At 40.7% G+C, this 14,043-nt stretch overlaps 1 protein-coding gene across 1 annotated transcript; it reads left to right on the top strand.

Annotated features, from left to right (window-relative positions):
- Nucleotides 1–530: 530 nt before the first annotated feature.
- On the top strand, nucleotides 531–8,652 carry sars1 (seryl-tRNA synthetase 1). The gene is made up of 11 exons (XM_068733483.1): nucleotides 531–706; nucleotides 1,820–1,890; nucleotides 2,044–2,124; nucleotides 2,292–2,450; nucleotides 3,432–3,575; nucleotides 4,179–4,334; nucleotides 5,710–5,931; nucleotides 6,013–6,142; nucleotides 6,972–7,129; nucleotides 7,281–7,410; nucleotides 7,732–8,652. Exons 1-11 carry the CDS (start codon nucleotides 571–573, stop codon nucleotides 7,890–7,892), a joined length of 1,548 nt encoding a protein of 515 aa, XP_068589584.1. The 5' UTR covers nucleotides 531–570; the 3' UTR covers nucleotides 7,893–8,652.
- The last annotated feature ends 5,391 nt before the right edge of the window (nucleotides 8,653–14,043 follow it).

Here is a 14,043-nt window from a genome sequence, read left to right as displayed (position 1 = left end):
CACCCTCTCCACCACCTACTGCAGGGACAGCGGAGCACTTTCTCCAACAGACTGATCCAGCTCCGCTGTCACAAGGACAGATACAGGAGAACATTCCTGCCCACTGCAATACGACTCACCTCTGGCCAAATCACTCACTCACCTGTTTGTTTAAATCTTTGCACTATTGTTTAGTTAGCTTATCTAATATTATTCTATTGTATTGTATATGTAGTGCATTTTTTACAATTAATATTTTTACAACGTAAAGTATCTATTTATCGATCTGTTTGCAGGTGTTGCTGATGCTGTAGGTTGCCAGGCAAGTGGAAACACTTCCGTCTTTTTGTATCTAAAATAACAATCAAAATGTTCTTCATAACTTTATAACTTCAACTGAATGAAATTAGATTGTGTTTTCAAGCAACGTATTGGTGTCTTAATAATGAACCTTCCATGTATGTATCATTAACGACTCAAATTGGGATTACGGTTTAGTGACTTGAGCAACAAGACCTGGCAACCCGATTGGAGTCGTCGTCACTGTGAGCTCAGTCCGGCTCTCTCTCTGACAGACAGCGTGGACAAAAGATGGTGCTCGACTTGGACTTGTTTCGCACCGACAAAGGTGGCGATCCGGAAACCATCCGTGAAACCCAAAGGAAGAGGTTCAAAGATGTAACGCTGGTCGATAAACTGGTCGCTGCAGACACGGAGTGGAGAAAATGTAAGCGCCCTGTCAGTTCAGTCATAGTGTCTAACGTTAGCGCTGTGGCTAATGATGCTAGCGTAGCGTCAGGGTATCTTCCGCTGGAGAGGAGCTCACGCCCAACTCCTTTAAGAAATCGGGCATTTTTATTCTTAGTACATAAATAGAGCTGTCTGTTACATCCCATCTGGGACACTTAAAGACATCAAGCATTTATAGGACCAAGTCTTCTATTCGGTACCTTGAGATGTATTAAAACGGCTCTAAAAATGTCTTTTTTACAACGAATTTGCTTGTTAACTCCACGCTCTTCCACGGCAGTAACGCCGGCTGAAGGCTCGCTCAATGCACTGCAGTGGACTGCGAAACATTTCAGAAAGTAAACTAGTGAATAGTTTAGAGTGCTGCTTGGTGCATTATATTTACGCCGTATTTACCACTGGATACAATTTTAACGGGGTGTAAACGAATTTACCTTGTACAATGAGCGAGTTTTTGTCTGAAGCGTTGGCAACAACTCATAGCCAGATTTGAACGAGGCTCGGCATGATGACACCGCTGAGGAAGAGAACAGCACGCAGTGGGGCTAATGTTAGCGCGGCTAGCGAATCCAAATGAACCATATGGTTACCCTCCACGGAGCGAACTGTAGTTACTTAATATCAGGCTTTTAAGAGATATTAACCAGGCTGTAGTTAATCACACATTCCCATAAGTTGTATCGGCGGATACGATACAGAAGGTTGGCTAATGCAAGGGTTAGCTTTGCGATGCCGGCTCATAGCGTGAAATCTGATGCAATCCCAGCCTGCAACACAAGTCAACCTCGTCCCGCAGTGTAGCTACGCAAAGAGTCATTCTGATCCAGCATGATAGCACCAATGATTTGTATCAGTACATTGTTGCTGGTGTTTAAGTGACAAAGGTAGTTTTTACATCTTTTAATCGGGTTTCATTGCGTGAGGGTGAGTTGCCACAGACGGCCACACCTGTCACCAGGTCACCAGTCCTGCAATTCCAGCTCTCTCTCTCTGTCTCTCTCTCTCACACACACACACACACACACACACACACACACACACGTAAGCAGAGTCCCATGCACTGACTGACTTTTATTTAACCTCCCAACAGGCCGCTTCACTGCAGACAACCTGAACAAAGCGAAGAACCTCTGCAGCAAGAGCATTGGGGAGAAAATGAAGGTACGGAAACATCTGGACATTAAGAAGACACAATGAGTCATTGTTGATGTAGATTGAGACAGGAGGAATAAAACCTCTGTCAGTATTATGTGTCCATTAGACAGTCCTGAGAGGGAGTTCTTCTTTAACACCTTTCTCATGTTGTAAATGCAGAGGAAGGAGCCAGTTGGGGAGGATGAGTCTGTACCTGAAGAAGCACAGAACGTGGAGTCCCTAACAGCTGAAACGCTCTCGGTATGACGGGTTTTGTGCACTAAGCCACTTACCCCCCCCCACCTGTGTGGCTGTGCTTTTGCATGTTGCTACACACAAATCCCCAAAAAACACAGACGGACCACACACATTTCTTTCCTCGCTCTCTCTCTTGTTTGCACATCTACATTTAATTTTTTCTGCGTCAGCCCCTGACGGTTACCCAGATCAAGAAGGTGCGTGTGTTGGTGGACGAGGCGGTGGAGAAAAGCGACAGCGAGAGGATAAAGCTGGAGGCGGAGCGCTTCGAGTACCTGAGGGAGCTCGGCAACCTTCTGCACCCGTCTGTGCCCATCAGCAACGATGAGGTGAGACACAGTCTGGTTAAAGTAGGAGCCCATTACATGACTCTGATTTAATCATACATTTCAAGTTGCTGTAAATCCATTGATTGACGTGGTCTTCTTCAATAAATAGATAACAAATAATGACATATCTTACCTACAGATTGAAATATCGTTTTTCTACATTTTTGCATCATGTTTATGCCTGTTGAGCAGGTGTATTGATCAAGTATTGGCTTTTTACGTGCAACGGTTTTACTGCACGTACAGTAACGAGCGTCGTCAACCCGACTACTTTTTGAGTTCACTCCACCGTTGCCTCTCCGCTCTGCTGTCCGCTGACACTGCTCTGTGTGTGGATGAGGACGAGCAGAGGAGACGCTGCAGCGTGGAGATAAATTATACCAAAACGTTAAAGAGAACCGGCAAACGTCTGAGCTCATCAATGCTAATACTGGGATTCAAGGCTGATTTATTGTCATTATGCAACACGGGGATGCACCACAAAACAACAAACGCATGACAAACAAAAGAAAAAACAGTAGTACCTTCCTGTAGTACATTTTTTGAATTTGCGTCATAAGGAATGTAAACGGCAGCAACGAAAACAATTCTCTGGTCAGATAATATTGCTGACATCTTCACATTAAATATTCTACATGAGAAAAAAAAACATAGTTCATCAACTGTGACTGTGTTTGAGCACCAAGCATCATGACGTGAACACAGAGTGCTCCTCCTCTGGTCCACCAGAGTCCTGAGTCATCAAGTGCAGCTTGATCCTGGACCACGATGGATCCAGGTCTCTGAAGATCTGGGCTCAACAGTCACCGAAACGACAGAAAAAAGTAGCCGATCCTCACATTTTCGAAGTTAGAACCAGAGAGTTTTTGCCATTGTTTTTCGATAAATGACTCCTTTAATCATCTAAAGTGTCGCAGATTGACTTTCTGCCAGTCGACTTATTATCTTAATGTAATACTCGCTGTTGTTTCCTCCTGACAGGACGCAGACAACAAGGTGGAGCGTACCTGGGGCGACTGCAGCGTCCAGAAGAAGTACTCCCATGTGGACCTGGTGGTCATGATCGATGGCTTTGATGGAGAGAGAGGAGCTGTTGTGGCTGGGAGCAGAGGCTACTTTCTGAAGGTGAGTGCAAGTTACACCCCAAGTCCTGCACCTCTATGGAAACAACAGAGTACTCAACAATGCTTTTTTCTTTCTGCAGTATTAACAAAGTTACCATTCCATAAATCATAAAAAATACGCAATTTGAATTTCTTTGATAAATGATTTTACAAAAATTGGAAAACGATAGAATCTATATATCCAACATTTTTGTCCACAAGTGTTACAAATGGAGGCTCTACCAGTTCAGTGAAGTTTCACAGAATTTTTTACACGTGACTGTTGGTCTCAGTTGAATCAATCATGGCTTCCTAGTTGTGCCGATGAGCGCAGAATTTATAGTTGTTGTTTTTTGTTTTTTTTACAGTTTTTGGTTAGAGCAAACAGTTTATTTGGGGGCAGATTTTGAATGAGACAAGTAGAATAAAATGGGTCAGAGGGTCAACACATGCATGACACACACGAGTAAGGACGTCATTGCAGACGGACCAACATTCCCTCTACTTTTGAGGTTTTTCTCCCCACATAGGAGAAAAATTTGCATCCACAGAAGACTCGCAACCGCCCTCTTGTGTCCTGCAAATAAAGAAAGCCGTTGTTTTTCCTCTCCTCCGTTGTGTTCAGGGCCCCCTGGTGTTCCTGGAGCAGGCCCTGATCACTTACGCCATGAGGATACTCTACAGCAAGAACTACACCATGCTCTACACGCCCTTCTTCATGAGGAAAGAGGTCATGCAGGAAGTCGCCCAGCTCAGCCAGTTTGACGACGAGCTCTACAAGGTACGGAGGCCTTTACTGAGTTCCTCAACTCTCTCTCTCAAAGAGGGATATTCTGTCCTGCAGAGTCCTGCAAATGAGCTGACTTTATTTTAAGTAGTTTGGAAATCAAACACCAGCCATTGTTTTGGAATGAGATGTTCAGGCGTCCACATACTTTTGGTCATGAAGTGCCACCTGGAGGCCCAAACGAAGAACTGCGCATCATTAGATAGTACAAGCAGTAGTACATATTGTACTGTGACGTTTTCAGCTTTCAGCCGCCACAGAAGTTTCTTCTAAACCTTCAAAATTAGCAGCAGAGCTGTCAAACAGTTCACTGCATTAACACTCTATTTGATTATGTTACATGATTTTGCATCACTTGCCACATCATGATATAGACTTCATATGGTCAATTATTTTAATATTGTGTTATTCATTGTTAAAGGGAGACACTACAGGTGAAGAGTGTAAAAACGTGACAAATAGAAATCACTATTAAACTTCCCCAGTTTATTACTTTGATTAAGATAGTTACATTTTGTTATACAAGTTTTCTGAAAATGTATATTTTAATATGGAAATGAAGCATTATCTTTATAGATATGTGCTAATTAACATTAATTCACAATATATATACAGTCCACAGACATAAAATGTTTTTGGGAATAAATATAAATAAAATAGCCCAAAATCTCAAAATTGCTCAGTGCTTAAAAAAACCCCAATGTTTTTGCCAGTAGTGTTTCCCTTAAAGGAATAATTCACCAAAGAACAATATTAATTATACATAGTACACACATCCCGAGGCTTTCTGTGATCGTAGAAAACTTTTTCTATCGAATGGCGTGAAGGAGAGCAGAGCGCTGAAAAATCAAAGCATATCATCAGACCTCGACGAAGGACGACAATAACAAAGACGTTTTCAAAACGTGCGGATAAACTTATTGAAATTTCTTGTACAGTATTATCCAGTGTCTTGTTTCCTCTTGTGGAAATCCAAACACTGTGTGTGTGTGTGTGTGTGTGTGTGTGTGTGTGTGTGTGTGTGTGTGTGTGTGTGTGTGTGTGTGTGTGTGTGTGTGTGTGTGTGTGTGTGTGTGTGTGTGTGTGGCGGTGTGGTTGTAGATCGCAACCAACTGTAGGTTGAGACACTTCCTGCGTAGTATGTCGTCAAATTGTTGATTTAAACAAATACACAGGTTATTAATACTGATGATCATCAAACCGTAGAATGTTTATGATACATGTTCTATGACTCTTCCCAAAACATTAGGATTTCACTTTTTCCCTAAACTTACCTGAACCTGAAAAAATCCAAATTCAAATTCAGCGACCGTTTCCAGGTTTTTTGATGACCGTGAACCTTTCTGTCCGTTGCACTCGTTTTCCCCAGGTCATCGGTAAGGGCAGCGAGAAGTCTGACGACAACTCCATCGACGAGAAGTACCTCATCGCCACCTCCGAGCAGCCCATCGCGGCCTTCCTGAGGGACGAGTGGCTGAAACCCGAGGACCTGCCCATCCGCTACGCCGGCTTCTCCACCTGCTTCAGGCAGGAAGTGGGCTCCCATGGCCGAGACACCCGCGGGATCTTCAGGGTCCACCAGTTTGAGAAGGTCTGTCGCGTTTTCTGTGACTTTTCATCGTCATTGGGGTACAACATTCAGATAAATAAATGACGGAGGATCTCTTTGCAGATTGAGCAATTCATCTACGCCTCGCCGCACGACGGCAAATCGTGGGAGATGTTTGACGAGATGATCGGGACGGCAGAAGAGTTCTACCAGACTCTGGGAATTCCTTATCGCATCGTCAACATCGTCTCTGGTAGGTCTTCAGCACGCACTCGTAGACCCTTCTACAGTATGTGAATGATGTAGGGGTGGGAGACGCCACGTAAAATGTATTACAGTATGTTTGCGGGGGGTTACTGCAGTGATGGTAATTCATCACAGTATTAGGAAATAGGAAAGGGTTAAGCAGCTCTAAGATGATTCTACCAATCTCCACTTTATTGTGAACACATCTTAAAACCCTCTGAACCCAAAACCCACCAGAGGGATGGAAGAAGCATTTCTTCAAAACTACACCGTTTAACATAGCCAGAAGCTGTAAAAACATAATTGTCAGATTTTCTTCTTTCCCGCGGTCTTTGAACACATCATGTGTGATGAACGCTGCTGTCAGAAAATTCAACCGAACCCAAGCTTAAAATTGTTATTTCATCAAAAACCCTTTTTTTCTGAATGCCTCATTAAAAATCTCGCCCCCAGTAAACCGTTTGAAGAAACCACATCCTGTAAAAAATATTAAATTCTGAGCTCCTCAGCGAAACTTAGAAGCCATGATTGATTCGGCTGAGACCAATAATCACGTGACAAAAATTCTGTGAAACTTTGACTGAACTGCAGGATGCTGAGCACAGAGAGGAGAGGAGGTTGTAAAAATGTGAATAGAATAATAATTATTTTTAGCACGTGGACCCTCTATTTTTTTTTCCTACACTGGTAACACTTGTGGGAACTTGGAATTGCCAATTTTTAATCACTGGAGAGAAATCAGGACTTAATTACCAGCTGCTGTTGGAGCAGTGAGCGTTAGCATGAAGATCCTACCGTGATACCGGCTAACTGTCTGCTGCTCTACGTCTGCACAGGCGCCCTGAATCACGCCGCCAGCAAGAAGCTGGACCTGGAGGCCTGGTTCCCCGGCTCTGGTGCCTTCAGAGAGCTGGTCTCCTGCTCAAACTGCACGGACTACCAGGCCCGGCGCCTCCGCATCCGCTACGGTCAGACCAAGAAGATGATGGACAAGGTGAGGCGCGCTGTTCCAGATCTTTTTTTCCGACAATGCGACCTCGGCTGTCGTTGGGCGGCCAGTTTAATTCCAGAATACGGTAGACTAAGGCTTTATCCAGACTGCAGCTGCATACTGTAAACACACCACCTCTCTGTGCGTCACGCAGGCCGAGTATGTGCACATGTTGAACGCCACCATGTGCGCCACCACTCGCGTGATGTGCGCCATCCTGGAGAATTACCAAACCGAGGAAGGCATCGTTGTTCCAGAGATGCTCCGGCCGTTCATGCCTCCTGGTAAGCTGTGCCGAAGGGTTTCACATCCAGTGTGTGTCGAGTATAACTAATAACAAATAGATCCTGTGAAGCATTGTGGTCAATGAAGACCTTAAGGCAAAGTGAATAATGAAAAGGGACTTATTATTATTATTATTATTATTATTAGCTTAACTTGTAGTTCTTTTGGTCAATGTATTAATTAGAGCTACACTGATAAATCAGCCAGACCCAAAATGTTAAACTATTCCTTTAAGTGCTGTCGCAGTAAAAACAAATTTGGTGGTGTTTTCCAGGATGTATGTATTTTTTATTTTTTTTTTCACCCCAACTTTCCTCCAGGTTTGACGGAGATCATAAAGTTTGTGAAGCCCGCTCCCATCGACCAGGAGATGTCTAAGAAAGCCAAGAAACAGAACGACGGAGGGAAGAAGAAGAAGCAGGGAGGGGGGGGGCAGAACCTTCCCAACGCCATGGAGACCATGTCCGTCGACGACTCGTAGGCCGCGGCCACAGCGCCGCTTCACCAGCGCCACGCAGATAGACACGGATGGAACGGGGCCTCCCGGGTGATGACCGTGGGTCAGCTCTGCTGTTACTGTTGTCCTCATGAAGGAGAGCTCCGTCACGTCTGTGTCTGTCTGAATGGATGGTGTTCATCTCAGCTGTTCCTCCCCACGTTCACATAGAGCGCACTGACTAAGGCCTCCTACATCTACTGTTCACTTTCTCACCTCTGCAGCAGTAAACGGACAGATGACACTACTGCTAAAATTCTGGCTTCACATCATTGCAGTAGTTACGAAAACTTAAACATTACAAGTTAATGTTTACCTCAGCATTTTTCGGGATCTGTAATATACAATAAAATGTGTGGGTTTTTTTTCTTTTCCACATTACTGATCGGTAACTGAAATCTCCATTCATCCGCTTTTTTTACGAGAACGACTCCTGCATCTCTTCTGTGAAACTTAATTCTTTAAGTCTGAAACGGCTTTGAAGTTGATCTAAATTCTACTCTTCAGAAATCAATCTCAATCAACGATCGGGTATTTGAACCTGTCTGATTTAGGCTTCCTTTCGTCTTCTCTGACCACAATCATCATCTTCGACCATTGATGCGCAACGTCATTGTTGACCATAATGCTTTTCCTGGCTTATGATTGAGACATTGTATGAACTCGCTTCAGATATATGATTGAGCATTCAAGAAGTGGCACTTATTGTAAAACAAATATTAAAAACAGTTGATATGGAAGAACATTTTTGTGTTTGTTTTTTTTCCCAGTGAGTCTACAGTACTTGTGGTTTATTTGTGCAGTATGTGTATATTTACAGGGAATTACTTGAAGTATGCATGTACACAAGAAAGAACTCACTGGGTTAGTTTACACAACTCTGATGTAGAAATCTGTTTCTCAAAGCATCTGATAGAGGGAAATACCAGCTTACCATGTTGGGGTCGGAAACATAGCCTTATTTTGGCAAAAAGAAAATGGATTCGTTCATTCCTTAGAATGAACAAATCCAGTCTCCATCAGACCATGGGCCCAATCCCAATCTCCACCTTTAAGTACTCGCAGACTTTGAGGCGCACTCCCGCAAAATCTGTGTGGGTTTATTTCTGTCCCACTGTCAAATCATCGAGTGTTTGAGGGCTCTCTGGCAGACAAGTCAGCATTAGATACAGACTTTTCCCAAGGGAATTACCCACAATTCATTGCAATGGAGCGTTAAACACGGGGTAACCAGTGGAAGCATGGAGACGTAAAAAAAAGACGGCACAAGTGTGTTCAGCCTGTCATATTAAATTTACTCAGATGTTTATTTATTCATTAAACATTTAATTTTGTCATTGAAGCTGTTTTGAGAAAAAATAGTAAATAGATTACGTAATGACCTCTCATCTTGTGAGAGAGCCTGGAAGCATTTTATGAAATTTGGCCCAGGCTCCATATTCCTTTTTTATTATTTTAATTTCAATTAAATCTAGAAGATTTGATGCCAAAATAAGTGTTTTCAAACCTTTTCACTAGTTGTTAGCACATTCCACAGATGTCCCGCCTTGACATTCTGTCCCTCAAATAATCATTTTACACGAGTGTCTGTTTCCACCAAATCTGTGTTTTTCCAACAGGCCTGATAGTATGTTGTGAACTGTTCACCTTTAAACTCAAAAAATTTCACTCATTTCTACACTGAGAACACTTTTAAGGATTCAAGGGGATTCTATGTTGCAAAAAGTACATTATTTTAAGGTTACCCAGGTCTCAAAGTTTATTTGTGTCCATATAAAAGGTTCTGGCATTAAAGTAAAATTCCTTCCTCCGATACTCTTTAACTGTACAGATGATCAGACATTCAGTCTCAGCTTTCCTTGTTTACTTCTACTTCAGTTAGTGATTTCTTAAACTTAGTGGGAGCGCAAAGAAAACTACAAATGTCCAAATGTCCAAATGTAGATTTAGTAATATGAACATGAGGAGGTCCAAAGTGGTGCGTGCTGCCCAATTCTACCAACCATCATGTAGATGATGTCACCGGACCAATTCCAGCTGCTGGAATAACCCAAATTTTGTTATAATAATGAAAACATGATGAAATAACCAAATGCTGGATGTACAAATAGCCTAAATGTATTATATAACTACAAATTTATTTCAAATATGTGTATGCTGTTAGACAGTTAGTGGTTTGATATTGTACACATGCATTATAGGTCTAATTCCTTTCAGGGTTAGACAAACTTTGTTCATCTGACAAAAAAAATCAGTCCTTTTCACAGAAGTGAAGTTCTAGTCAATGTAGGGATTTCATGTGAGTAAAGTGTAGAGCAGGGGTATTCAATTAAAATTCCAAAAGGTCCAGATTGAGAAAATCTCCTTGCGCAAAGGTCCGGAAAATTACAATAATATCTAACTTGCACTATATATATATATATATATATATATATATATATATATATATATATATTCAAGAAGTCTAGTAGTAGTAACGTCTCTGTGTAGTCAACAACTGTTAAATCAAATAAAGAAAGTACACATCAATTATATTTCAACAATTATTATTCTCAGTTTTCAAATTGAACTGGATGGATTATAAATAATACATAGAAATACATGAATAAATGTTCTTCTCATTACAAGTAAAATAAAGGCTGGATTAAAGAATAACTGACATAACTGCAAACTTTCAAAACATGTAAAAGCATCTTAAGAGGAAATGGTGCATAGTTACGAAATCATTTCACCTCAGGTGCATAGCAGACCACCTCAAGGTTTCACTCAGAGAGAACCAGGACATTCTGATGTAACATTTCAAAATTAAAGCCCTTCAAAATCGCATGCATGAGCTAACTTCAAATCACATTCATGAGACAATTTGTCTAATTTCAGATTAGAGTGACACCTTGAGGTGGTCTGCTATCAACTGAAATGATTTCGTAACTATGCACCATTTCCTCTTAATAATCGTCACGGTCTCTGAACATATGAGACACACTGGTTTTAAACTGTCCGTGGGAAGAATTAACCTATAAGAGTCTGTTCATTCTTGGTTAAAGACTCTGGTCTCTCTGACCACTTTTCTCTTTTCGGAGAACGTCATGTGAAAACACTCCTCTGACTCACGTAATTATTCACCTGCCCTTCGTTCTTTTTCCTCTCTCAGCCCCGTGTGTGTACATCTCACTCGAGTCGGGAAACGTGTCAGAATACCCATATTTGATTGAGTGAGCTGCATCACGTGATGTGATTTACAACGCATGAATTGGTCGGTTTGTTTCCTGGACCACTGACCGAGAGCCGTAAAGGCTAGAAAAGCTGCGACTATTAAAATATAGGCGCTCCGTCAAAATGTAATAATTCTCAATTATCTATCGGTTTTAGGTCCAGGGTCCGGAAACAACGGCGTCTGGGTCCGGATCCGGACCGCGGTCCGCTTATTAGTGACCCTTGGTGTAGAGCATTAACTGGGTTATTGGTATTTAAAAGATAATATATTATATTAAAATAAATTGGAAGACAAGACCTACATGTTCACACCTACAAGTGTGAACATGTAAAGAATAGACTAAATAGTCTGAAAAATAGTATTACATTGAAAATGTATGGCTTGGTAAAACAAAATACTCTATAGAGCCTTTAAAGTCAAGTAAAATCAATTGTATTTATATAGCCAAATATCACACATTTTTCACAGGGATCATCATAATCTGTGAAACATACGACATCCTTTATCGTCAATTTAAGTGAGGAAAAAAACTCCCAAAAAACCCTTAAACAGGGAAAAGGGAGAAACCTCAATATTTTACCATCAATTTGAAATGGGAGAAAACTCCCAAAAAAAACTTTTAACAGGAAAAAAGGGAGAAACCTCAAGAACCTCCATAAGAAGAACAGAGAAGGGATCCCTCTTCCAGGAGCAGCAGACATGCAGTATATGTCAGGTGTACAGTTTAGACTGAAGGATCAAGAGTTACAATTACTGTTAAAATGAAACAGAATTACAGTATTAAGTAGATTAAGTATAAAACATGTTGTGTTACGTGAATATGAAGAGTAACTGGACATGGCTGCAGAATACTATAATCACCAAGAGCTGGTGGGGCCTTGGCTACTAAACCTCCACTGTACCACAAAGATGCCTAAAAATAAGGCAGACTACAGGAAACTATTTTGAGTTTCCATTTTATACCTTCATCACGTTTTTTTGAGTTTTTTAAAAGTTTTTTAAAAGTTTTACAATTGCTTTAAGTTGAAACTGTTTTGATGCATGGTTTAAGTATTCTAAGTTTTCATTTTATAACTCCATTAAGTTTAATTTTTTTTTGAAGGTTTACAATTGCTTTAAGTTGAAATTGTTTTGATGCATGGTTGAAGTATTCCAAGTTTTCATTGTATACCTTCATTAAGGTTTTTTGAAGTTTTACAATTGCTTTAAGTTTTATAGTTTTATAGCAATTTCATTCATAGTATACAGAACTCAGTAGGCTACTATAATACAATCTTTGTAACTTTGTTATTTAGTTATAGACACAATTACCACATCGGAATATTGTGTTTATAACATAATCTTTAGTTTTACAGTTGCCTAGTCAAATTTGACCGTTCATATTTAGTTATCGTATAGTTATTTTGCTTTGTATGCTGTTATTAATTCTGAAATGTGGCTTATGGTGAGCGAAGTTAGCTTATGTTACAGCATACAGAATAGCTAACGTCATGTTAGCTATGCTATGTGCTGCATGAATTGGATGAGTTAAAAGTTAACAACAGGATTCATTTCTGTTTGGGAGGTGTGTTGATGTTTAAATAAGTGGGTCAGTGATTTTATTTCAGTCCTGAGTGCATATTACGTGATTTCAGGAGAACAAGACCCCAGTGTAATGTCAGCTATGGCTAATTAACGTTAGCTAGCGTTAAGGCAGGTACTGGTATATGTCTAGACTGAGCTCAGTGTTTAGGTTGATATCTATTTGCATTTCGGCAAATTGATTCCATTAAATTATGCAGAACAAACGTAAGCTGTCAGCAGTACCTGTCCGCAGTGTCATGAATGAACAGACTATGACTGGATGACTTTAATACTGACGAAAACCTAAACATGTTCTGAAGCTCTTTTTATATATATATATAAGCGAATTAGTGGACGTAATTTGGCAATTTATATGTTGGCGATGTCATCCTCAGGAACCTTAATCACGCTGAAAGGGCTGCTCTTTGAGAAGGAGGTAGTGGTGTAACGGACGGTTCGTCAACGGTGTCGATCCGTACAGACAGACCCCCGCAGTGTTGGTGAGAAACTTTATTACATGCAGTTGTTTGAAGGAAAAGTTTTCACAGCAATAGACATTTGAGAAATAATTATGACCCGTTTACCTTTCTTACACTAGCTCGAAGCAACTTCATATCATTAAAACCACTAATGACCAGATTTGTTTTAATCAAAATACAATCTTATAGTGTCTAGAATAGTGTGTTTTTATGAAGGAAAAAACACTCCACAGAGGGGAAATGGACATGCTTTATAAGCACAAAGACAGATTACCAATAAATAAATAAGTAAAATTAAGAACAAATATAAAATAAGATAAATATACAACTAGTATATGTGTAAAAACTGTACAAGTATGCTTTGTAGCAAATATATTCTATAGCATATAATGTGGTAAGACATTACTACACATTAATTAAAGTACAGCCACTCTCTCTGTGTGTGTGTGTGTGTGTGTGTGTGTGTGTGTGTGTGTGTGTGTGTCCAGTGGCTGAGTAAACACTAAGACACAGTAATGTAATGTATTCTAATTATGTGTTCGGTTGCAGCTTACCGATCATTCACATCTGTTGGACGATTACCTCATCCTTTCCTGCCACACAAGAGAAGTAAGATCCAATAGTTTTGAACTGATTATTATATTTAAGATGTTCAAATCAGGGAGTACAAAGTATCAAATAAATACCCACAATTGTACATCATATTTTTGTTGTTTTCACGGTAACGTGGTCCCATTTCTATTCACACCATTTCAAGCCCTCACAGTCTCTCACACTCAACCACTTACCAGGTGATGTCAGTAAGTCCCTGATGAGGCCTTAGGGAGGACATTGGTATTGGGTCCTGGTATCAGTGGGAACTCACCATAACCATGTTTTC

This window comes from Cebidichthys violaceus, unplaced genomic scaffold (genome assembly GCF_023349555.1).
Source record: "Cebidichthys violaceus isolate CVI_PGR_0920_01 unplaced genomic scaffold, fCebVio1.0.p SCAF_6, whole genome shotgun sequence".
Taxonomy (NCBI): Eukaryota; Metazoa; Chordata; class Actinopteri; order Perciformes; family Stichaeidae; genus Cebidichthys; species Cebidichthys violaceus.
Note: the sequence above shows the minus strand (reverse complement) of the source record. Positions and strands in the feature narration are given on the sequence as shown.

Bases quoted from the DNA above. Each gene is read 5' to 3' on its own strand.
- sars1 (XM_068733483.1), top strand. From the start codon at position 571: ATGGTGCTCGACTTGGACTTGTTTCGCACCGACAAAGGTGGCGATCCG. The intron at 4,335-5,709 runs GTACGGAGGCCT...CGTTTTCCCCAG, and splicing joins TTGACGACGAGCTCTACAAG to GTCATCGGTAAGGGCAGCGA. The intron at 7,130-7,280 runs GTGAGGCGCGCT...TGCGTCACGCAG, and splicing joins CCAAGAAGATGATGGACAAG to GCCGAGTATGTGCACATGTT.